Below are 24,681 nucleotides of genomic sequence, written 5' to 3' on the forward strand. Positions count from 1 at the left end.
ATGGATTGTCCCCCATCAGTGAAGCACAGGATAAGGTATGGAACACCAGTGAAGTTTTATAGCTGTTCTGTACTGATTGGTAGTATCTTCATATTCAGAACTTACAAAAGGGAAGGAGAAAACTGGTGGGTAATCTACTGCTGAAATCCAGATGTGTCAAAGAGCAAGCTGAATGAATCACTATTCTAATGCTAGAAAAGTCCAAAGAAAAATATCTTGTATGCAGGGAGTTGCAATCATCATGAAAATAATGATAACAAACTGATATTGAAAAATGTAAAACAATTGCACGTGGTTTAAAATGGAGATCTGTTGAAATAAGGATGCATCAGTTAAAGGTCTGAGCTTCGTGAAGTTGAATATTTGGGGTGGAATTTAAAACAAAAATTGTGACCACCACTGTATGGAAACAAAGTGGGTAGAATCTGTCCTTTATTCTTTTGGAGGCCTGCCAGTCCCCTTTATACCAAATTAGCCTTTGGTTGCCACTCCTTAAGTCTATACATTTGTGCTTTCTCAGTTTTAATGGGCAGTGTAATGCAAACAGTTTAACAACTCTTCGGACTCTTGGCTGCCAGCTTACTTGCTGTCCCCCCCCCCAAAAAAAAGCAAGCAAAAAACCACCTGACAACCTGACCATTGAACTTAACTTGCTTAGGAAGAGAAGGAATTATGTTTCACATTTTTTTTAAAAATGCACTTATTGTCAGTATCTTTCGAAAGGCTCAGTCTTTTAAAATGTTGGCTCCTGTCCGGAAGAGTATAAATGGATACCTATACAGTTGACCTTCATTCCTGAGAATGCTCATACTTATTTATTCATTGATGTGCAGCCTGTGCATATCAAAAAGGCATAGGGTGAACTAGGAAGGATGCAGTTGTTCATAAGGGCTCACTTCATTTACGCCTGACTTGTATGACTTGCTTGGCTGTGTGGCTGACTCTGGTTACCAGGCTACTTTGGTTCCCTCCTGGTTGAAACTGTTGATTGCAATTCTAGTTTCCTGTTTGCTGCAAGTGAGCATGGATTAAATTAACTTTCATTCAGTCAATATATTCTGAAAATACATATTTAATAGATGTGTACTGATTTGTGCTGTTCCCATTTTTAAAAAGCAAAGGACCAAATAATTAGATATACTTAGCCAAGTCAAGCATCAGTGATGAGATGGCATCCAGGGATTGCAAACATCTGCACTGCTGATGTGGGATGTTCTTTCACTGCAGCTATCTCCCCTGAGTTCCAATCCTGCTGTATGCAGAATTTAAGAGATGTGCTCTCTCTCAGTCTAATGGCAGAGCCCTTGCTGGAAGTCTAGCAGCAGGCTTCTGAGTTAGCACTAATGAGATAATTCTGCCAAGAAAGTAGGCGGAATTAATCCTTGCTGAAGCTTGTAGTGCCTCTTTTGTGGGGTTTTTTTGTGCTTAATGATAGGATTCAGGCAATATGACAATTGAACTTTTTAGCATAGGGTTTTTTAAAACTTGCCTTTGGTCCACTCTAATTCAGGACCAAGAGCTTTGTTTTCTCTAATGAATGATCTCTGAATACAGATGGGTAGAGGCAGTGCCTCCTTTTTAGTTTTGTGTCTGCCTTTAACTCTCAGATGCATCAGATAATACTGGGATGTATACAAAAAGGGGTGTGGATTACAGGGGCTGCCCTCTGATAGTTTGGTTTTTTCCCCATCAGAATGTACATAATGAGCTTTCATCAGAGAGACTGAAAAGCCATTCTAGGACCTGAAGTGTGGTATGTTTCAGGTCACTCTTTTCTCTCCATTGATCTTTAATATTTAAATTCAGAAGCTGAATGAGGTAATCTTGAGCTTTGGGATTAGATGTCATCAATATGCAGATGACATCAATCTAAGTTTGTAATCAACCTGCTTTCTGTGTCTTGGGGCCAGCATTCTGTGTGATGTTGGTCAGGAGAGTTGTATGAAGGTTGATTGGCCCATTTGAGATTGTGTTTGGCTGACTTAAGATGGACAGATGAAGAGTCTGAGGGTGGTCCTGGAGCCCATCTTTGCTGATTGAGAAGTTAGTTGCTAGGAGTGCTTTCCTCCATCTTCATCTTACTTGTAAGTTATCATTCCTTCTGGCCAGATTGGTCCATTCTTTTGAAACCTGTAGGCTGGATTACTGTAACATGCTCCATGGGGTGTGTGTGTGTGTGTCCTTAAAGACAACTACGAAGTTTCATTTAGTTCAGAATGTGGTGGCCTGTTTGATTAGGACTGTTCCTCATGTCCCTAATCAGGCAAAGATTAAAGTAGCTACACTGGTTGTCAATATGCTTCTGGGCTCAATTCAGGATGCTGGTTCTTAGCTTTAAAGTTCTTCACATCCACCTATATCCTTGTATTAGCCAGTACTACCACCCTCATGGTAGTTAGTATGTACCGCTGCTACCTGCTCAAGAGCTGCTTTTCTGTCACTGCTCCTTCTCTTTGGAGTGGGCTTCTGGCTTTGTGTTTTGAATACCTTTCTGAGGTTTTGAGATGGAAACCCGTTCCCTCCATCTTAGGTCAGAACTAGATACAGTATCCACCATAAGCAGCAGCCGCCGCCGCCCTATGCTATACTCCGAAGTTTCCTTTCCTGCAAGTGACAGCCAGTGAGATGGGAGAGAGGCAGAGAAGCCCAGAACATGGTAACTTCCATGTGCAGGAGATGTGGGAATGCCACTTTTGGTGGCAGCTGTGCATTTCCAGCAATGTTTTGTTCCAGCCATAATATTCTTTCAGTTTGACAAAGCCAGCAAAAAAAAAAAAAATGATGCCCACATAATCCTTGTTTAAAGTTTAAGCATTATAGGTTTAGGCTGTCAATAGCATGGGATTAATGTTGCTGACAATATTTGCAATGTTTTGAGACCACAATTCAAGAGAACTATCCCTTTGTCTATATCAGGAACACTTTTATTTCACTTTTCCTTTGAACCTCTGGCAGGCCTACCTGCTGCCTGATGGGTAGCTTTTGTTGTTGTAGCCACCTTCTGCTTGGGCAGGTTGCCATAAATTTGCCTCTCAATCCAGAGTCCTTGCTTGATCAGGTAACTGGAAAGCCCGTGATGTGAAGCTGAAGTGAGAGATGGAGTACGAGGGCTATCCCATCTCTGTCGGTGGCGACATGGAAATGCAGCTTGCAAATTCAGAAGCAATATACTGATGGGGCATTATCTGAACACATTTTTCAGTGTTACTGAATAGGGGTGTGCATTTGGCTTTGCTGAATTGAAAAAATACCCCAAAATACTGTATTGGTATTTTTTTTGTATTAGTTAAATTGAATCAGATTTTCTAATCTGATTCGGCTGCTGATAAGGTGCTCCCATATAAAAGCCGATCTTATTCGGCTTTTATTCTGGGCCCCAAATTGGGGATGGAAGGCAATAATCTGAAACTGACAGTTTCAGTGATCTGCAGCCCTGGGGAACCTGGGAAAGCCCAGTCTTGGAGGGAAGGCAGTTAAAAATGCCTTCCTTTTGCTTCCTTGGGGAAGCTGATCTCTGGAGGGAAAGCAGCTTAAAGTGCCTTCCCTTGGCTTCCCCAGGCACCCCGCAGCTCCAGGGCACCTGGGGAAGCAGATCTGGGGAGGCAGGCAGGCTGGGGAAGGGGACATTTAAACATGCCTCACTCCTGAGTCTTTCCTTGGCAGCTACCCAGCTTCTTCCTCTGGTCAATTTCACTCCCCAGCTGATCCACCAGGAGTAAAACTGTCTAGAGGTAGGGCACTGGGGAAGGAAAGGCTCCAGTGCCCTTATACTCTGTGGGGACTTTCCCCATAGGGTATAATGGCCAAATACATTCGGCAGCACTGAATTTTCCCAAACCCCAATATCTTACCGATATTGGGATTTGGGAATATTGGCTTGGTTTACCCAAACCCAAAAAATACCGATTTTTTTTTTTGCACACCCCTATTTCTGAACTGCTCCTGCCCAACAACCTTTGTGAACATGGACTCCAGAACCATTAGCATTAGAGTTGCTTCCCACATAGAATAGCACTGGCCTGCCTGGGATTTCATCCTCTTAGCTGGTTGCCAGAATTAGAAGTTGCAAACCCAGAAAAATGTGCTAGCTGAGCCGTCCTTGCTGTTAGTGTGCATGGATGAGTTGTCATGGTGGACATAGGCACAAGGGCATCACGTAGCTTGTTGGGTGCATAAATAGGGTGCTGATCTTTGAGGGCTGAAGCTTGTAAATATAAATGCCACGTGCGTTGCATTGCCAGGCAGAGCACTGCCCCCTTAATGCTGGATAGGAACATAAGAGTCCTGCTGGATCAGACCAGCGGTCCATCTATTCCAGCATCGTGTCTCACACAGCAGCCAACCAGTTCCTCTGGACGACCAGCAGTAGGGCATAGAGGCTGAGACCTTCCCCTGATTTTGCCTCCTGGCTCTGGGATTCAGAGGATTAGTGCCTTTGAGTGTGGAGGTTCCCCTCATTGCTAGTAGCCATTGATAGACTTATCCTCCATGAATCCATCTAATCCCCTTTTAAAGCTGTTTATTCCTGTAGCAAATTCCACATTTTAATCACTTTTTGTGTAAAGTAGTATTTCCTTTTGTCCGTCCTGAATCTTCTGCCCATCAGCTTTATTGAATGACCTCGAGTTCTATTCTGTTATGTTGGGAGAGGGAGAAAAATTTCACTTTGTCAACTCTCTCCACCCCATGCATAGTTTTATAAACCTCTATCATGTCCCCCCCTTATTTGTCTCTTGTCTAACCTGAAAAGTCCCAGACTGTTCAGCCTTTCCTCATAGGGAAGATGCTCCACATGCAGCTGCTGGTGTGACCTTGGGTCAGTTACAAGTTCTTTCAGCGCTGTTCTCTCAGGAGCAGTTCTCGAAAGAGCTTTCTCAGCCCCACCTACCTCACAGGGTGTCTGTTGTGGGGGGGGGAAGGGAAAGCAGATCGTAAGCTGCTCAGAGACTCCTTTGGGTAGTGAAGGGTGGGGTATAAATCCAATCTCCTCTTCTTCTTCTCCAACCCCCTAATCATCTTGGTTGCCCTCCTCTGTACTTTTTCCAGTTCTGCAATGTCCTTTGGGAGGTACGGTGACCAGAACTGTACACAGTATTCCAAATGAGGCTGCACCATAGATCTGTACAGGGGTATTACAATATCAGCCATTTTATTCTCCATCCCTTTCCTAATAATTTCTAACATAAGAGTTTGCCCTTTTCACTGCTGTAGCACACTGGGTTGGCACACTCATTGAGCTATCCACTCCAACCCCATTAGCCTCTGGCTTTTCCAAGCAAGACCTCCTTCTCAATGTATTGTAGTTTTCAGGACCCACTTGCAAAAGTAACTTCATCTACTCTTCCCTTCCCCAACATAAAGCACGGGGCTGTCACCTCCATTAACGCGTTTATAGTTCACTTTTCATGCTTTATGTTTAGAAGCATAGTGTTACTGAGCTGCAGGCCATATTTCTTTACCTTTTCACATTTCCTGGTGATGAGTTACTGAGATCTGCCATCGAACTTCCCAGAGCCACCTCCTCCCAGCTTGTCCTGTCCCTCCTTCTTCCTCCGGTGAGAAAGTCATTGCTCATTCTTAAAGTCCCAGCCTACAGTTCGGGAACCGCAGCCTTTAAAGGATCATGACGGCAGCTCTATCGGTGAGAGCTCCTCAGGACATTTGTCTCCTTGGTGCTGCTCAGATGAGCCAGAGCAGAACCTGCGCTTGTCCTCAGCCAAGTGACTACCAAGCATCAGGGAATGCACTGTCCCTGGGGGGCCTTCACCTCCCCTAGCCTGAGATGCAGGACAGCAGATTCTCCAGCACGTCCAGCCAGACTCGGGGCAGATGCAAAAGAATAATCTTCGGAAAAGAAAAGTGTTTCTTGCGCATGCTCAGGAGTGCATTGTCCATCGTCTTATTGTCAATTTTTTTTTGCTTGGTTTTTAACCAGATGGCCTTAAGCGTACCACGTGATTGGAGTTTTGCTATGTCAGAGCTGTGCTTCATATGTACCTCATGGGAATGTCTCCCCCCCCCCTTTTCACCCACAGGTTGAACAGGTGAAACTGCTAGACAGATTCAGCACAACCAGCAAGTCACAAACTGGAACGCTTTACCTTACAGCCACTCATCTCTTATTTATAGATGCTAACCAGAAAGAGACATGGGTAAGGATTCTCCATGCACCGTCTCTCATTCCTTTAATCACATTTTGTTCCTTTGCATTGTGCGTCTTCTGAGGGCAAAATGGACTGATGTGCATAACTCCCCCCAAATCAGTGTCCTGGCTTGTGATGAGCAGGAGGTTGATCCTTAGGAGTGTAGAGATAATGGGTCTGTGGTGAGCTTTTTGGCCAGAGGGTGTCTGTGCTGCCTGGAGTGAAGGTTGCAGGGATGAAGTGCTGTCTAGTGCTGTCTAGATAGGGGAGTTGTAGTGTGGGGGATGAGCAAAGAGTCATGATGCATCTCAGTATCATCAGCATCAATGGAAGCTCAGAACATATACCCCAGAGAAGAAAGTGTAGTTCTGGGGTCTGGGAGGTAAACTTTAGATTGCTTGGCAGGAGGTTAAAGCCCAGGACCTCCAAGGTGGCGTTATCAGAAGTGCTGCCTATTCCACACATAGATCCAGCTAGAAAGGTGGAGATTAGGCCTCTGTGTGTGAATGCGACAGTGGTGCTAGGTGGGTAATGGGCAACAGGCTGATTTTCTATTAAAAAGGACTCTACCTGAGCAGAAATGGAACCAGACTCCTGGTGCTTCACATCAAAAATGCTGCACATTTAAAACTAACTCCTGGGGAAGAGTCAAGAGGAGCCGATGAGCATCCCGGTTGAGGATAACTGATCCCTGAGGGAGAGATGATGGGTTAGCTGTTATTGTTAATGTAGTCAGGGATGGGCCAGAATTTGAAAGGTTTAAGGAGACCAAAGGGCAATAAGGGAAAATGTGCATGCTCAGGGCACTTGGCGAAGGAAGCAAAGTACAGGTGTTTATATGTAAATTCTAGAAACCTCCAAGCTAAGACTGAAGAGCTGGAGTGATTGGTACTAAACGAAAACAGAGATGTAGGTGAGCATTTTAGAAACCTGGGGAAGGTCAATGGGATACAGCTGTCCCTGGGTATAAGTTATCTAGGGAGGGCCAGGCAGGATGTGTCCGAAGGGGAGTGACTCTCTGTCAGAGAGGGCATAGAGTCCAGTAAACTAGAAAACTGGAATAGGTCCCTCCCAAATCCATATAGGTGGAAATACCAAGCCCATGATAACTTAATATTGGGGACTTATTATTTCCCAGCAGATCAAATCTTGGAGGGTGATCTGGATGTGAAAAAAGAAATAGAGGAGGCCATCAGAGATGAAAGTTATGAAATAATGGGTTATTTCAGCCATCCTCACGCTGGCTAGATAAGTGTGAATTCAGGTCATGAGAAATGATACATTATTTCGGGACTGGTGGTGCTTGCGATGGTGCAGCTTGGGATGTGGATCTTCTACCAATTGGGAATAGTGATCACGGTATTACAAAATTCAATATTTTGTTTTTTGTAAATGGAATATTGCCAAGTAGGTCCACACCCATGTTCAGGTTCCAAAGAGGAAACCTCAAAAATGAACTGATTAGCCACAAGGTAGCTGAGGCTAAATAGGGTCAGGTCCTTTTGGTATGCTTGGAAATCATTTAAATCCTTAATAATGGAAGTTCAAAATATATACACTGCAGATTAGGAGTCAGAGAAGATACCGGTGTAATGATCAAGCTAAGGCAAGCTGTAAAAGTCTGCAAGACAACATCCTTTAAAAAGGGAAGTCTTGCCCAAACAAGGTAAATTACATGGATTACAGGCTCTGGAAAAAGTCTTATCGGGCTGACAATAAAGTGGGTGAAAAGAGACTGGGGAACATAGTGCTAAAAATATTGGGACCAACAATAAGAATTTCTTTTGATGCTTCAGAGGCAGGAAGCCAGCCACTGGAAGTGGTGGGGCCCTTGCATAACAAAGGAGTGAAAGAATTGCTAAAGGATAATGGGGAAATTGTAGAGAAACAATGAATTGTTTGAGTCAGTGTTCACTGTAGAAAATGTGTTATGGTTACCTACAGTGGAGCCTCTGTTTCCTGCCAAGGTATTGGAAGAAATGAATTGAATAGAGGCAAGGAGGCAAAGTTTTAAGGCTAAACAGACAAACAAAAAACAAGTCATCACCACGTTTAGATAGCATACATCCAAGCATTCTTAAGGATCTCAGATGTGAAAAGTCTTGATTTCCTAACAAACATATTTCACATATTGCTAAACCGACCTGTCTTCCAGAGGACCGGAATGTAGCATGCTAGGAAAAGTTAGAGGCAATAGGAGGACCCAACATGAGATGGATTGACTCAGTCAAGGAAGCCACAGTCCTCAGTTTGCCATAGGCCAGAAGCAACTTAACACACAAATGGTGGGTTTTAAAAAGGAATTCAGAGCCAGTCCAAGAAATTACAAGCCAGCTAGCATAACATTTGTTCCAGGTAAATTGGCAGAAATTGTTATTAAAGACAGAATTATGAAGCACACAGAGGAATAAGTCCTACTGAAGAAGAATCAGCATGGCTTCTGAAAAGTGAAATCCTATCCTACTCTCCTTTTAATGTTCTTTCAAGGGGGTTAGCAAACACATGAACAAGAGTGATCTCTTGACAAAGTCCCTTAGCAAAGGGGATAAAAGGACCTTTGATGGGCTTGAACAAAAGGAAGCAGAGAGGAGGAATAAATTAATAATTCTTGCAATGGAAGGAAGTAAGACATGGGCTTCCACAACAGGTTGGTATTGGGACCGATGCTAATCTGTTCATAAACAGTCTGCAACTGGGGGAGAGCAGCGAGGAGGCAACATTTGCCAATGACACCAGATTACTCAGGATGATAAAAACCAAATCAGATTGCAAAGAGCTCAAGAAGGATCTCTCTCAAACTGAGTAAGTGGAGATAACATGGCAAATTAGGTTCACTGTGAATAAGTAAAGTGATGCATACTGGGGCAGGAGTCCTGACTTGAAATATAGGTTTGAACAGCTGGTGATTGATCAGGAAAGAGATCTTGAGGGGCCTGGGGGACAGCTTGATGAAAATGATGGTTCGAAGTAAGGCAGGAGTGAAAATGCCATTTTAGACTAGAGTATATTAGAAACAGGATTGCAGAGAAAAGGCCTTGTGTAGGTCTGTGGTGCTGCCATATTTAGAATACGGTTCTAGTTGCCATCTCTCAAAAAGTATAATGAAATGCTGGAAGAGTTACAGCAAAGGACAGTCAAAATGATCCCGGGGTTAGAGCACCTTTTCTAGGAGGAAAGGTGAAGGTGTCTGAAGCTTTTTAGTCTACAGAAATATTAACAAGATGGTGCATGACACAGGTTTGTAAAATTAAGCATGGGGTAGAGAAAGTGGATAGAAAGAGCTTTTCTTCTCCGCGCTAGTACTTGTGGGAATTCAGTGGAATTCTTTGTCCTGGATAGTTTCAGGTAGCACAAAATTATCAAAAATGAACTGGACATGACATGTTGTAGTGCGGATTTCGTGGTGCTGTTATTAAAGTAGGGTTGATCAGATCCATCAGTCATCCTTTCTGGGTTCTTGTGTGTTACAGATTCTGCACCACCACATTGCTGCTGTAGAGAAACTTGCCTTGACAACATCAGGTTGCCCTCTGGTGATCCAGTGCAAAAACTTCAGGATAGTTCATTTCATTGTTCCCAGGGAAAGGGACTGCCATGATATTTATAATTCCTTGCTTCAGCTGTCTAAACCAGGTAATTGACTGACTGGCTGCCTCCATCATTGGTATGCATTGAGCTGATGTATCCCTTTGGTTGTTCTAGAGTTAAGCACCAGGAGTCAGACTTTCTCTCTCTCTCTCCCTCCCCCCCTCTTGGCTTTAGCAAGATACGATGAACTTTATGCCTTCTCCTACAATCCGAAGCAAAGTGAGGTGGAACGAGTGCGAGGCTGGCAGCTTATTGACCTTGCGGAAGAGTTCAATCGGATGGGGGTGCCTAACTCCATCTGGCAATTGTCAGATGCAAATCGCGATTATAAGGTAAGAGATTACCTGCCGCTGCGGTAGAAGAATTCTAAAAGAATTCTCTCTGTAAATTGGGTTTTTTTTAAATGGTCTAAATTGCGAGAGCTTTCTTTTGGCACTGGCAGAAAATCTGATTTGTTCCTTCTTCCCATGGGAGAACTCTGTTTAAAAAGTCATCTCTGGATACCTTGTTTTCCGCAACCCTTTTGTAGATACGGAGTGAGTTCATGCCCCCGTTGTATACGCAGGTGGTGGGTGACCCTTACTGATCAGTGGGTAAATAATCTTGAGGGATTTATTTAGGCCTCTGTCCCTGCTGTATCAGAGCTCGGGGAGGCTGTGAATGGGAGGCTGTGGGTAACCTTCAGATCTCTTCCAGTCATGGGTTTCCCTGGCAGAAGTCTGCATTTTTCACTCCCTAACTAGAGTTATCATGTGAACTAGCATGTTTGTTTTGGTTTCAATGCCAGAAGCTGTTTTTTTCTAAGGTTAGTTTGGTAACCACAGGGCCCCAATCCTCTACTCTTTCTCCTACATTTTAGTGAACTGCTTTGCGTCTTGCCTTGATAGTAGCGTAAATTTCTGACACATCCAGAGAATTTTACTCCATGGGTGTGTTGGGCTGTCTTTTGGATTTTTGGTACTGGTTTTCCTGAAAATATAACCAAGCAGTATCTCATCTAGCATTCTGCATTGGGTGCTGTGCTTTAGAATAGCATTCTACTACCGAATGGCTTTGATCCCATCTAGATTTCTGTAGCCATGGTGGGGTTGAGGTTTGCTGATTTTCCCCTTCTGCGAGAAACCTCTGATTCCCCTCCAAAGCTAGTCCTGAGGATCCCACAGAGCAGTCTTGTAGGGGGCGGGATTGGGTTTCTGTTGGAGGGAGGAATCGATGAAAATTGCATGTACACAGACACACACACACCACTCCCACAGGTATCTGGGCAGTATCCAAGCGAATGAGTGCCTCTAGGTTCTTCAGTTAACTGTCAGCTTCAGCACTGTGACTTTTAGAACCTGAGGTCTGAGATGACTAATTTTATGTGCCTTTGTGACACCTTCCCATTTTTTTGTGTCCTCCTAGTTAGCATTTAATGGACAGTGTCACATGTTTTTCTGTACAAAATAAGCACCTGGCCCCTCAATAAATTTGTGGGGAAGGACATGTTTTAGTGTTTTTTCCAGTAATTGTTTTGCTTTGAAATTCTTCAGACCTGAAGATCAAAAAAGATTTCCTGTGAGGGGCGGAGGAAGCTGGGCGTGGGGCGAGCTCCTTGTCGAACAATTGAACTCCTGCTCAGTAATAAGAAGCCTCTTAAGATGCAGGGTTTTTACTTTATCTGCTAGGCAAGTGGGCCCAATTGCACATTATTTCCCTAATAATGCAACATTACGAATGATGATTCTTTGCTTCTGTTATTCTCCCTTTTTCTTAACCCCCTTTCTCAAGGTTGATCAGGAGTCTGTGGACTTTTCTTCACTTGGAGCTGTCTTCTGTTCCCACTTTTCCAACTAAAGACTTCTTCTAGATCCTAGATAATTACCCACAACCTGTCACCTACTAACCAAAGTGGCATCTGACATACAGCTGGCGCTTCACCAGTAAGGCCTGCCCAGTTGATTTCAGAGGATGCCTGCTTGCATACCACAGTTAAATGTGTGGATGTTTGTTACAATTCCTTTTATCCCCTTTCACAGATCTGCGAAACATATCCCAGAGAACTTTATGTTCCCAGGAATGCGAGCAAGCCCATAATTGTTGGCAGTTCTAAGTTCAGAAGCAAAGGAAGGTTTCCTGTGCTGTCATATTATCGTAAAGATAATGAAGAGTTGAAGCTATAACTAATATTTTGTATGGAGCTTTAAAAACAAACTATTTTGTCTTGGAAATTGAAGCTAGGCTGCACGCTCTTGTTTAGTCTTTTTAAAGAAACTTAATTTGGCTGCATCATCTTCAGCTTTATCCCTAAAAAGTAGGCACCTGTATATTGAAAGTGCAAACCATGAACTATGTGCAAAATGTGCATTTCAGATATCCTCTGAAAGTGTTACACTTCTCTTGTTAGAACTTGTGGACCAAACTCAGGACACTGTTTATATCCTCTGAAGTGCTTGCTTAGGTCTCTTCCTGCCTGCTTCTTATTTTTGCCCTCTCTGCCTTCTTGCTAGGCTGCCATTTGCAGATGTAGTCAGCCTCTCTCAGGGTTCAGTGCCAGGTGTTTGGAGGATGAGCACATGTTGCAAGCAATCAGCAAAGCCAATCCTACTCATCGTTATATGTACGTTGTGGACACCAGGCCTAAGGTATGTGTCTTCCTCTGGTTGCTGAGTTTTCCATATTAGTACCGTGGTTCTGGGATAGGAAGGAGTGAAGTTATTGTTGTACTAAAGTACATTGGTGGAGGTGTCTCAGTTTGATCAGTAACTGAATTATTTATCGATGGCTTTTGTCCCCATCTACAACAATGCCTGACCACCTTTGGAGGAATTATTTACCTACTCAATCCAGCCTGTCAGTCAGGATCCAGAGAACTGTGCAACTAGCTCTGAGCACTTAATGTTTCTCAGAACAGTAGTCCTCCACACCGTAGATCAAACCAAAAGCAGCTGGTAATGTGTTATGGTTCAAGGGGTGGGAAGGGCAGGTCTTCACAGAGTGTGTCTAAGCCCTTGGGTTTAACAGTATCCTGCTTCTCTTCCCCCGCCCTACTCTCCAGAAACCAAGGCAGTGTGTGTAGGGTTCCCAAGTGGTCTCGCGTCCAGGTATTAGCCCATACCTCCTTAACTTCAGGAGGTTGCTGAATGACTTGCATCAGATCATTCCCTTCAGATCCTGGCTGTTGTTCCTTGGATATATAGGCAGTGCTTGTTTCTACACATTCAGCATATGTTTCAGAGGGTAGCTGTGTTAGTCTGATCGCTAGGTGCTGCTGAACTCAGATCCAGCTAATCAGTATATGTGGCTCTGATAGGTGGTCCAGTCCCCATCCCCTCAACTATGTAACCTCATTAATTGCACAGGTTGGATGGTTTCTGGCATTTCTTGTACCCAAGATTCAATGTGGTTACTTAATTGGCTTCACATTCCCAGAATTGTTCTAGAATTTGGAAACCAAATGGGACCATTTCTTCATGTAGCGTCCTCCTTGAATACAACAAAGTAGTAAAAGGTTGTTTTCTTTCCCGCCTTATGACTACTTTAACCTTCCTTGTCTTTAAGCTGAATGCAATGGCAAACAGAGCAGCAGGTAAAGGTTATGAAAATGAAGACAACTATTCCAATATTAGATTCCAGTTTGTTGGTATTGAAAACATCCATGTCATGAGATCTAGCCTGCAGAAACTGTTGGAAGGTATGTGTATTTGTGTGCTCCTAAGGGAGATGGTGTATATGAAATGCTTTAAACAGGGGTGTAATGATTCCTTGTTTTATATGTGTGTGTGTCTCTTTAAAAGTTTGGTTGCATGGCCGTGTGATGGACTAGAGTGCTTAAAGAGACAAGTGTGGTGTGATTGGTGATTGACAGAGAGTAGGAGGGGTTTTAGAAAGGGTTTCTGAGTGGATGAATGGGTATGTCCTTCAGGAGTGACAGTTAGAGGTTGGACAGTTGATAAAGACAGTTGTTAAAGGAGTTAGTTCTGAAGTCTGAGGGAGAGAGACAGTCTTGTGTGTGATACAAGAGTTAAGTTCTGTATATGAAGAAAAGTTGAATGTATAAGGAAACAAAAGTTAAATGAAAGTCTGAGTGACAGACTGGAGTGAAATAGGAAACGTATATGACCCTGAGTAATGAGTTACAAAGTTACTTGAAAAATCCCTGTCAGAAAGGGAGCAGATCTTGTGGGAGACACAACTAAATTGTTAAAATTATTCACATTACTGGTTACATTGTTCTACACTTTAATCTATGAACTGTTTCAATAAATCTTCTTTTATTTAAGTCTGCCAGCTCTGAAAGAAATAATTTCTCAGGAAACACATAATACCTCGAAAGCCTAAAACCTCGACCTACCTACCCAGTGATAGCCAAAAGAAAGTATAAAGGTTTGGAAAGCCTAAAAATTTCCTGGTGGCAGCCGGATATACACAGTAAAACAAAACATAAAGAACACTTTAAAGGGAAACCAGGCCTCCCCAGATAAGGGGTCGTCACAAGGGGTCTCTTTTTTAAAAAAAGTAATGCATGAAAAAAGTGTATTACATACAGTACTGAATTCAGTCTCTCATGCTGTGGGTACGCATGAGCAAGGAAGGGTGGTGTGCTCCTGCCATCTGTCTGGTATGAGGAAGCTGGTTTGCTGTGGGGAATGCCCATCAGCCTTTGGCCATCAAACACCATTTAAACAAACATTTTAGTTTCTCTGATGTGTGAACAATTATTTAACATAATAATTGAGCTTATCTCAGCATTGTACTAGTCAGTCTCTTAAATATTACACATGAAATATTTACTTTGAGTTAATGGAAATCTCATGAACATATTCCTTCAATTTGTTTAGCTTGCCACCCTGCTTGTAACACATTCATTATCCCAAAGGAAGAGCCATTTTACATGGAGATTGTTTGTCTCAGCTGCATTTGTTGATTTTTGTGGTTAAGTACCTAAAGTGTGAAGAGCAGATATGATTCCCTAAAAACACAGGAACGTACACTACGGAGCCATGTCCAGCTTCCATGATCAATGCATCCCTTTAAAGAGGGGTTTCAGTAGCAGAGAAACTCTACTTGTACCTATAGTGCAAAGGAACAGCTCACACCAGTTTTCTACCATGGGTTCAGCAAGCATACAAGGGAACTAAAGCTTGGGTGGGGAGATGATGTACTTGTTTACTTTTATATGTGACTGTTGCTAGCATTGGAACCTTACCTTTCTACTCTCTACAGAAATGTATTACACATATTCTGGTTTCTCCGTTTCGTGTTAACACTGTCATATTTCTGACAACACTAGCACTTGTTATTATGTATGGTGTAGTTAAAGAAACTGTTTACTTGTATAATTAGCAAACCCTGATATCTAGAAGTTCAGATTCCTTTAAAGTAATAATTCAACCGTTTCTGAAAAGTTAAGAGTAACTTTTACTCCTAGTAGAAGAAACTGCTGCTATTTGCATTTAACAGCCTCTGGGTGTCTTTCTGTTCTAGTCTGTGGTACGAGAGGGCTTTCGGTCAATGACTTTCTGTCTGGTTTGGAGAGCTCTGGATGGCTGCGACACATTAAAGCCGTGTTGGAGGCTGCTATCTTCTTAGCCAAAGTAATTTGCATATTTTGACTTTTGGATGGTGGGAAGTTAACAGTTTGCATTTGACAATCAGTTACAGTCCAGGCTATGTTACAAAGTTGCCAAGATCATTAAAGAAGCCGATAGTCATCTAAGTAAATAATTTCTGACCTGGCTCTAGGAAAACAGAAATACAAAAGAAGTTGACTTTCTTGTAATTGTGTTTATGTGGCCTCCACACCCTTTCTGTATTGACAATGTTGTCAGCTGTAATAATGCTGACCACCTGTTGGTATGGGTGGTGGTGGTGGTGTACTGGCTGACTTTCTGTCCCTGCACCCTTAGATGGTTAGAGCTATAAATGCATTCAGAGTTCCCTGCAGCCTGTTGTGCTGGTGCTGGAACAGATCCAAGCCAAATCTCTCCTGCTGCATTAGGGAAGTTGCAAGTGACGCTCAAAGCCTGTTTCTGCAGATGGCATGAGCTGTATATTTGGAACAGACTGAATTAGCAGGATGCATTTCTCCTCTTTGTGGCACAGAGATAAGTAGGGCTTCTTGTCTCCTTATAGGCCATAGCTTTTGAGGGTGCAAGTGTGCTTGTCCATTGTTCTGATGGCTGGGACCGGACATCTCAAGTCTGCTCACTGGGCTCTCTGTTATTGGATCCCTTTTATAGAACAATTAGAGGATTCATGGTAAGTACTTACGTCAGCAAACTGGGTTGTGTTTAGTTGGCACGTGTTTGCAGTCGAATTTCTTCTTGCATGGGAAGATGTCTTTAGGGTCGATATTTCAGTGGTGTCTGGACTTCACTCTCCTTGTCGAAGATATTTGTTTACCTCCATCTGCATAAACAGACAGGCTAAAGACTCAGATGCGAATGGAATTTTGACGCAATGCAAACAAAATCTTAATCAGTAGCACACAGGAAGTACTGTCAAGTCACATCCAATTAATGGAGACCCCTGTCGAGTCTTCAAGGCAAGAGGCAAAGCAGAGGTGGTTTGCCCTTGCCTGCCTCTGCATAGCGACCCTGAATTTCCTTGGTGGTCTCCCATCCAAATTCTCAGCAAGGCTGGCCCTGCTTAGCTTCCACGATCTGATAAGACTGGGCCAGCCTGGGCCATCCAGGTCAGGGCATTGCAGTAGACACCTGCATCTAAAATAGTGTAAGCGGATTTGTTTATTTTTTGAACTGTGAGGAAAATCCACCATTAGTAACTTCACATAACGAGTGTGAACTAAAGGTCCTCCTCTGCTGGAAAGACCTGATTAGCTTAATAATAATAGTGATTGCGTGCCATGAAGGCACAAGCAACTCATGGCAAACCTAGGACCATATGGGGTTTTCAAGGCAAGAGATGAGCAGAGATGGTTTGCTGCTGTCTTCCTCTGCACTGCAACCCAGGTCTTCCTTGGTGGTCTCCCATCCAAAGACTGGCCCCCATACTTAGTTTCCAAGCTCTGATGAGGTCAGGCTAGTCAGGGCTATTCAGGTTGCTCTGATTTTCTTTGCTAATTTTAAATCTCCCCCAATCTTAATTTTGTCAAGGAATCAAAAGTAATAACTGCTGAGGAACTGCACACCTTTAAGGCTGACAATGAAGAAATCGTTCAAGATTTTCTATTCCTTTGCTCAGTTATCAACCGAAAGGGAGACTGCGGCCAAGAAATCACGAGGAGACTGAGACTAGGATGGGCAGCAGTGGAGGAGCTAGAAAAGGTTCTTAAGTGTAGAGATAGATCAAGATGGGAAGCCATGTTTGTCTGTCTGTAGCAGTAGAAAAGAGCGAGGGTCCAGTAGCACCTTAACAAAATTTGTGGCAGGGGAGGAGCTTTCATGAGTCACTGGTTGCTTCTTTGGATAAGTTGTAAGGATGTGTCCCTGGCAACCAAGTTCAAGATACTTCATACGGTAGTACTCCCCGTTACTGTGTATGGGTATGAAAGTTGGACCATGGAGGGCAACCAGGTTCAAGATTCTTCATACGGTAGTACTCCCCGTTACTATGTATGGGTATGAAAGTTGGACCATGGAGAAAGCTGACAGGAGGAAAGTTGACTCATGTGATGGAGGGTTTTTTTACGGATACTGTGGACTGCCAAAAGGACAAATAAGTGGGTTCTAGATCAAATCAAGCCTGATTTCTCCTTAGAAGCTAAAATCAATAAACTGAGGCTATTGTACTTTGGTCACATCATAAGAAGACAGGAGTCACTGGAAAAGACAAAAATGCTAGGAAGAGTTGAAGGCGGCAGGAAAAGAGGAAGGACCTCCCATGAGGTGGATTGGCTCAGTCAAGGAAACCACGAGGGCCCTCCGTTGGCAAGACCTGAGAATGGCTGTTAACGATAGGGCATTTTGGAGGTCATTAATTCATAGGGTCACCATAAGTCAAAAGTGACTTGATGGCACTTAACACACACAATTTTAGTTGAATTGATTGCATTCTTCAATACTTTTTACTCTTAAATTTAAAACTAGTATGTATTGAAGATGGGACTCTTCTGAGAACTACCCTCATATTTGAAGAACAAAGGCAAGAAACCCAACGTGACCACTTTGACTGAGAGCTTATCCAAACTGAACTGTACAGCATATACACAGGGGGGTTGCATTTCTGGGAGCACAGTTGGTTTCTTCATGACTGGTGCCTTGTTTTCTTACAGGTTTTGATAGAAAAAGATTGGATTGCTTTTGGACACAAGTTTTCAGACAGGTAATAGCCCCTTGGCACTAAGTGCTTCAAAGATGTTGCGTGTTCCAGTATGTAGCTCTAAATATTTACAGTCATATTAAATTAATATTTTATTTCTAGATATTTGTAACCTTATAGGAATGTGCAGTCTCTTAGCCTAGCAAGAGCTTTTATCTGGCTTGAGAGTTCTTACTGGGCTGGAACATCAAAGAGTGGAATTTCCCCAGTGAGGTTCCCAATCCAAGATGTTGGGGAAAGTTCAGAGCACCTGGGGTTTTTTTAAAGCCCTGCCCTCTATATGTGGCATCTCTTGCTTATCAGCCTATTAATATGAGGCTTGTACCTTTCAGGTGTAATCATACTAGTCAGTGCTAGTCTTGTTTGCCTTTTGAGAACTGCAGCTGATATGCCACTTGCTCATGCTTCCTGTTCCATGCATATGTATTCATATGCAGGTATTCCCACATCTTCAACTGATCCCAAAAATATATAGTAATACATTGTAATCTGGCCACCCATCTTGCTTTGTGTGTATTTTTATGCTGATTGATCCCCCCCCCCCAAAAAAAGGTGTACTTCTGCACTTTCCAGAATCCACTGGAGGTGGCTTTTGATAAGCTTGTAAAACTGGTAAACTTCTAATATGATTAAAAAAAGTCTTCATGTTTTGGGTAGGATCTAAACTCTATGTTGTTGTTTTGGCTTTGTTTTGGCTTTGTTTGACTTGTGTATGTTTCTCTGGGCTGTTAGCGGTACTTGAATATTCATCAACCAAGATTCTAAGACAGGGCCAAGAAAGACATTGCAGTTGCTTTTCTCAGCATGCTCCACCCCCAGCTGCATGGCAAACTTTTTGAAACTGATGGGGGTTTGTTGTTGAGGCATGAGCAATAAGGTATGGCCCTCTGAAGTAAGCTGGATCCTGGCCAGTATTTTTTTTCTTTGTACATTACCACTAATCTTTTTTCTCTAAATGAGACCAAACTTGATATGTGATTGCCAAAGGTGTATACAGTATGTTATAATGTGGCTATACAGGGCTATTCCTTGTCCTGTATTCCTGTGGGTTGGATCCAGACTAGGTTTTCCACTACCAGAAGGAACTTCCGTCAGCAGAATAAAACTTTCCTGCCTCTTCCCTCCCACTGAACCCATTGATCTCGTTGAAATGCTGCTCCTGGGGGATTGGGGCAAATCAGGGGTCTACAGGCAGGAAGAGGGAATTGGCAGAAATTACTCCTCCTTTCCCACTAATGGAAAAATTTAGTATGGATCCAGCCCCTCATTGTTTTATCCTGAAAGTGTTCTTGCAGCTCTTATGATTTGTAGTAAAGGGTTGCAAGCAACTTTTTTTGTTTTTTTGGCTCGGTAAAACCAAAAAGTAGAGATTCCGATTCCCTTATTGTCATACCAATATATGTATCAAGAGGTATTACTGTAGAGATAATCCTGTGCAGCATGAAAAAGTCTACATTGGTGTTACAGATGTGGATTATATTTTATAGATGCGGCCAACTAGATGGAGACCCAAAGGAAATCTCACCCGTGTTTGCCCAATTTCTGGAAAGCGTCTGGCATCTGACAGAGCAGTTTCCACAAGCTTTTGAGTACAACGAGGCTTTTCTCCTCCAGATCCATGAACACGTCCATTCCTGCCAATTTGGAAACTTCATTGGAAACTGCCAAAAAGAGCGAGAGGAGCTCAAGTAGGACTTGTTACAATAAAAATGTGTTGCCCTGAATTGAATCCTTCCTGCTTCTTCTCGAACAGGAGGATTTGGGGAATCTTTCTGGGATGCTAACAGTAGTTAGACATGATCTGTAGTTGGCGATGGGCTACACTTTCTGGGGCTGAAAAGCAGCAAACGGTCAGCAGACCAGTGATGCTTAATATGGTCTTTCTTGCGGGGAAAATCCAATATTGGAACTTTGCTGAATAAATGTGTGCAGAACTCTATCAGCCATTAGACTAAAATGTACCGTAGTGTAGAGTATCTGCTCTGTGTATATGTGGATTTATCCTGCTCCTTTTCCTGGAATCCCAGGTGCCTCCACATTCAGGAACAGCAGAATAATGGCCATATTCCCAGTTGCACATTAACTTTGCCTACTAATGGGGGATTTTTTGGCAAAAGGAGCAGAAGGGACATGTGCTATACATTACAGCACATCTTAGGAACTAGCTGGTCAGATCTACAAGAAAGGGACCCTTTTGTGTGCATTAAAATGCTTATAAGGCAGAAAGGAGCCTGGACCCATTCTGTGGTTCTTTGTGGAGCTTCCCACACCTTTAATTGAGTACTGTCGGTTGACTCCTAAAATCCCAGGTCAGACTTGTGAGTTCTCTCTGTCTTAAACGTCTCTAATAGCACTTTTGTGATAACGAATAGCCAGGAAGCTGGTGAGACTCCTTAAAACAATTGTGCAAAGCGGGTTTTACTATGTCACAGCCACTGGATAGAACACTGGTTTAGGATTAATTGTTCTGCTATAAAATTGTAGATAACATTAATTGCTTGGCATAGATTTTCTTATTCCACGAATGGTAGATTTATGGCACCTTAATAGACATCTATATTTGGGGCGTGTCGGCCCTCTGTCTCCTTCTATATTATAGTGGTACTTTTGCACCATGACCTGAAAATTAGTCTTGTCTGAGTAATCTGCAATTTACCTTTGTGTGGGCCAAGTTGCCACTGATTTCTGGTGACCCCCACTCATGGGGTTTTCAGGGCAAGAGATGAGCAGAGGTGGTTTGCCATTGCCTGCCTCTGCATAGTGATCCTGGTATTCATTTGGTGGGTCTTCCAGCCAAATACTAACCGGGGCCGACCCTGGTTAGGTTCCAAGCTCTGTTGAGATTAGGGTAGTCTGAGCTATCTAGGGTGTTTCAGTTTGCTTTTTAAAATCTAACATGAAGTGCCAGTTTGTGAGACAGTACTGAAGTTTTCCTGCCACTGGCGGTGCTTGACTTAAGTTCTCCCTGTTTTAAGACTGAAAGAGAAGACTTATTCCTTGTGGCCTTTCCTCCTGGATGAACAAAAGAAATACCGAAATCCCATCTACAACGAGCATTTTTCTCAGTCCTTTGCAGTTCTGGAGCCTGACACAGTGTCCTTTAATTTTAAGTAAGTTTTAATTCAGTTGCTTTTTAAAAAAATATTTCAGTGATCTGCCTAGTGTGTTAAAATACTTCTGTGGTTGATGCATGCAGGTTTTGGAGAAACATGTATCATCAGTTTGATCACACGATGCATCCCAGGCAGTCTGTACTTAACCATGTCATGAACATGAGCGAACAAAATAAGCTGCTAGAGAAAGACATTAAGGAATTGGAAACGGTGAGTATTAGGAAGCAGCTGGTTTTATTTCTGGTTCTGTCAGGACTGCTTTTCTTTTTCCTAAAAAGATTATCCCTGTGTTGAAAAATGCAGTTCTCAACCCATATGTTACTTGTAAGTGAGAATTTGTTTTTATTGCTATTCTGGGATTGGTAAAAAAAAAAAAAGCAGGTAGACTAGGATGGACTGGGTTAAGGAGTCTGGACTAAATGGAGATATGCCACTGATGTGTCAATCCATTTTTATGGAATGCCTTTGTACCTAGGTGACGTATACAATGACTTGCATGGCCACTAGATAGCTATTTGTGGATGCTGATTACAACAGCAGTAGGTAAAAAATTCAGGAACATCAAAGGGTAAAGGAAATCTGGAGGATCTGATGTCATAAGCAGGTGAGGGGCTGCCTCTGGCGATGAGTGGGTTTGGAGGAGACCATAGAAGCTCAGTTGTAGAACATACACCTTTCATGCAAAGATTCCAGGTTCACTCCCTGCTGTCTCCCATTAATGGATCACGGGAAGCTGATATTGGGGAAAGCCTTTCTCTGCCTGAGACCTTGAAGAGCCACAGTTGGAGAGGACAATGCTAGGCTAGATGGATGAGTGGTTTTGACTTGGTGGAAGGCTGTTTCATGTGTTGGATCCAGTGCAAAATCCCCACTCATGCTACAGCTCTTGCATAAGTAAAAACACAAGGGGGGGGGGATGCAGTAGCTCCTTGCACTGTCAAACTTGTTGGATTGTGATTTGCCTTTCCACTTGTACAGGATATTGTGCAACCAATCCCAGGGTTTCAGGAAGTGATGCTAGCAGCTTCTCCATTCTCAGAATAACTTGTAGTGTGAGAGAGGGAGGGAGGGTAGTGTTGCACAAGATCTTGCATGAGGGTGTGCACATGAGCAAACTAGGACTGGAGCACAAGATTTTGCTCCAATCCCATCTGCAAGCAGAACTACATTGTGTAGATTTCTTTTTCCATTTGCACATTGCTGGATCCCAGTGTGAGAGAGGGAGGGAGGTTTTGCACAAGATCTTGCATGTCAGTGTGTACATGAGCAAACTAGGACTGGAGCACAAGATTTTGCTCCAATCCCATCTGCAAGCAGAACTACATTGTGTAGATTTCTTTTTCCATTTGCACATTGCTGGATCCAGGGCTATTTTTGGGCAGGAACGCACAGGAACGGAGTTCTGGCTGGCTTCCAAGTTGGCCACGCCCAGCAGGAACTCATTAGCATAATAGGCCACACCCAACAGCAGAAACTCATTAGGATTGGCTACATTAGGGGTGTGTGGCCTAAAAAGCCCTGGGTTTTGACAACAAACAAGGTAAACAGAATAAGAAGCAAAAGGTGGGTGTGGCTGGATGAGCACACTTCTGGTAACATGGGGGTGTGGCCTAATATGCCAATGAGCTGTGCTGTCAGGGGTGTATCCTAATATGCTAATGAGTTTCTGCTGTTGGGTGTGGCCTGTTATGCTAATGAGTTCGTGCTGGGCTTTTTCTACAAAAAAAAGCCCTGGCTGGATCCAACCACATGTGTTCACAGAGAAAGGTGAGGAGCCCCCTGTGCTGAGGGACTGAGTGTGAGCAACAGGTAATCAGGAGGGATGGAAACAGTGGAGAAGCAAAAGGGGTTAGGAAACTACTGACTTTGAATAATCCCTCTTTAATTTCAGAAACTGGGGCATCATGCAACCAAGGAGGAGACAGATGCAGCCTTCACCAAGGAGCCTTTGCGGTCCGTTCATCCCGTGTCCCCGGTCCATAAAACGCTCCAGTGCTTTAAGAAAGAGCAGCCTCTGCTGCGTGCAAATGACTGCATCCGGACGATAGAGGGCGCCAATGCAGCAGACAACCGGTACAGCGAGTATATGGAAGAGCTCTCCAAAACAGAGCCTGGCATGGTCAGCCTGGAATACGGAGTGGCGAGGATGACTTGTTAGGTGCCACAGGGGGGATGGCTCTCTCTCTCTCTCTCTTCCTGTCAGAAAAGCCTCATGCGCAAGACCACAGGCGTTGTGGTGAGAGTGACCCCTGGGTGCATGACCAAAAACTGACTTGTGTAATCGGAGAGATGCGTCAACGTAGACGTTAGAGTAGCACACTAGTTGTTAAAGAAACGTTTGCTTCCCCCCCCCCCTCTTGAGGAGTCATTGACTATAGCGACTTTCAAAGAAATGTGGAGAACTTAGTTATCGTTTTTTTTATTTTCTGGTTTAAAGAACAGGAATGAAAAGTGGGGTATGTCTTTGCTGTATAACAAACTTATAGTTTGCACTAGGTAATTCAGAATGTTGCTACTTAACCGTGTTCATTGCCAAATCGTTAATGATCTTTGTAATTCTACTTCTAAGAAACAACAAACTACTTACTGGGACAGCTGAAAGTGTGTATGTAAATAGTCTAAAGTGTGTGTGTGTACTCAGTCTTGTGTGTTATTATTTTTGATGTCTCAGATGCCATGAAAAGTACTGTATGCCAAGCGAGAAAGAACTGGCCTTATGCTTCTCAGTTCATTGCTGTGTTTTTGTTTGGTGTGTGTGTGTGTGTGGTCTGTGTGTATGTTGAGGGCGTCTGACGCTGAGATACCACAGTGTGTTGTTCTTTTGTAATGGCATCAGGTTTTGGGATCCTTGAGAGGGGCAGTCAGCAGATTCCATCTGTAGAGGTGTTTATTGGCAGCAGTAGCTGTCAAATTCCAATGTCCTTTCTTTAAACTTCTTTTTACAAAATCTGTAAAATTGGATTACCAGGATATGGTTAATGGTCTGAAATTGTATCCTTGACTTTGTTCATCTTCTGCACATTTCCAGGCTGGCAAGTTGGAAGATAATTTTACGATGAGACTTGTAATGTGTGTGTCCATGCGAGCTATTAAAAATTTTTTGGATTAGGATGTTTGTTTCAGTGAAAAGAAGAACTGGTACTGAACAAAAGTTAAGCTTTCAGACTGCGCAACTGTACACAAACCATTTAGGGCATCGGATGAAAACAAACAGTTGTAGTGGGCAGAGAGCCTGTTACATGTTTTTGAACAAATCGGTTGTCTGAATTTCAGTTTCACAAATTGTTTTCAAAAGAAACTGCTCAGTTGATCTGTGGAAAAAACTACATCTGTGAACTATACTTAAATCCTACTTAGGGACCAAGACAGCCTTTTTTTGTTTGGGAAGATAAGCGTGAGGAGGGGCACCCAGACCAGCAGACCAGAGGCTACATGCTTTAAATCCTTGTTAATGTCCACATCCTTGGGATACAGTAATACCACCTGGGATTGAACTGATCTGTAGTTAACAAGGAGGCACTGTTAGGAGGATTATACCGTCCGTCTCCTGTAGGTAAATCAATTGTATCCCTCAA

General features: G+C 43.1%; 1 protein-coding gene across 1 annotated transcript in view; it reads left to right on the top strand.

Moving 5' to 3' along the window:
- The window catches only part of MTMR6 (myotubularin related protein 6), a 26,635-nt gene extending 3,128 nt beyond the window's left edge, over positions 1 to 23,507 (top strand). Inside the window, exons 3-15 of the mRNA XM_015419362.1 lie at positions 6,036 to 6,152; positions 9,614 to 9,776; positions 9,906 to 10,063; positions 11,750 to 11,876; positions 12,219 to 12,355; positions 13,272 to 13,404; positions 15,198 to 15,307; positions 15,846 to 15,971; positions 17,947 to 17,996; positions 19,481 to 19,681; positions 20,969 to 21,103; positions 21,190 to 21,316; positions 22,998 to 23,507. Of these exons, the coding sequence (XP_015274848.1) occupies positions 6,036 to 6,152; positions 9,614 to 9,776; positions 9,906 to 10,063; positions 11,750 to 11,876; positions 12,219 to 12,355; positions 13,272 to 13,404; positions 15,198 to 15,307; positions 15,846 to 15,971; positions 17,947 to 17,996; positions 19,481 to 19,681; positions 20,969 to 21,103; positions 21,190 to 21,316; positions 22,998 to 23,264 (1,851 nt within the window). The 3' untranslated portion in view covers positions 23,265 to 23,507. The remainder of the gene's footprint in view (positions 1 to 6,035; positions 6,153 to 9,613; positions 9,777 to 9,905; positions 10,064 to 11,749; positions 11,877 to 12,218; positions 12,356 to 13,271; positions 13,405 to 15,197; positions 15,308 to 15,845; positions 15,972 to 17,946; positions 17,997 to 19,480; positions 19,682 to 20,968; positions 21,104 to 21,189; positions 21,317 to 22,997) is intronic.
- The last annotated feature ends 1,174 nt before the right edge of the window (positions 23,508 to 24,681 follow it).

Source organism: Gekko japonicus, unplaced genomic scaffold (genome assembly GCF_001447785.1).
Source record: "Gekko japonicus isolate JY-2015 unplaced genomic scaffold, Gekko_japonicus_V1.1 scaffold371, whole genome shotgun sequence".
NCBI classification, from domain to species: domain Eukaryota; kingdom Metazoa; phylum Chordata; class Lepidosauria; order Squamata; family Gekkonidae; genus Gekko; species Gekko japonicus.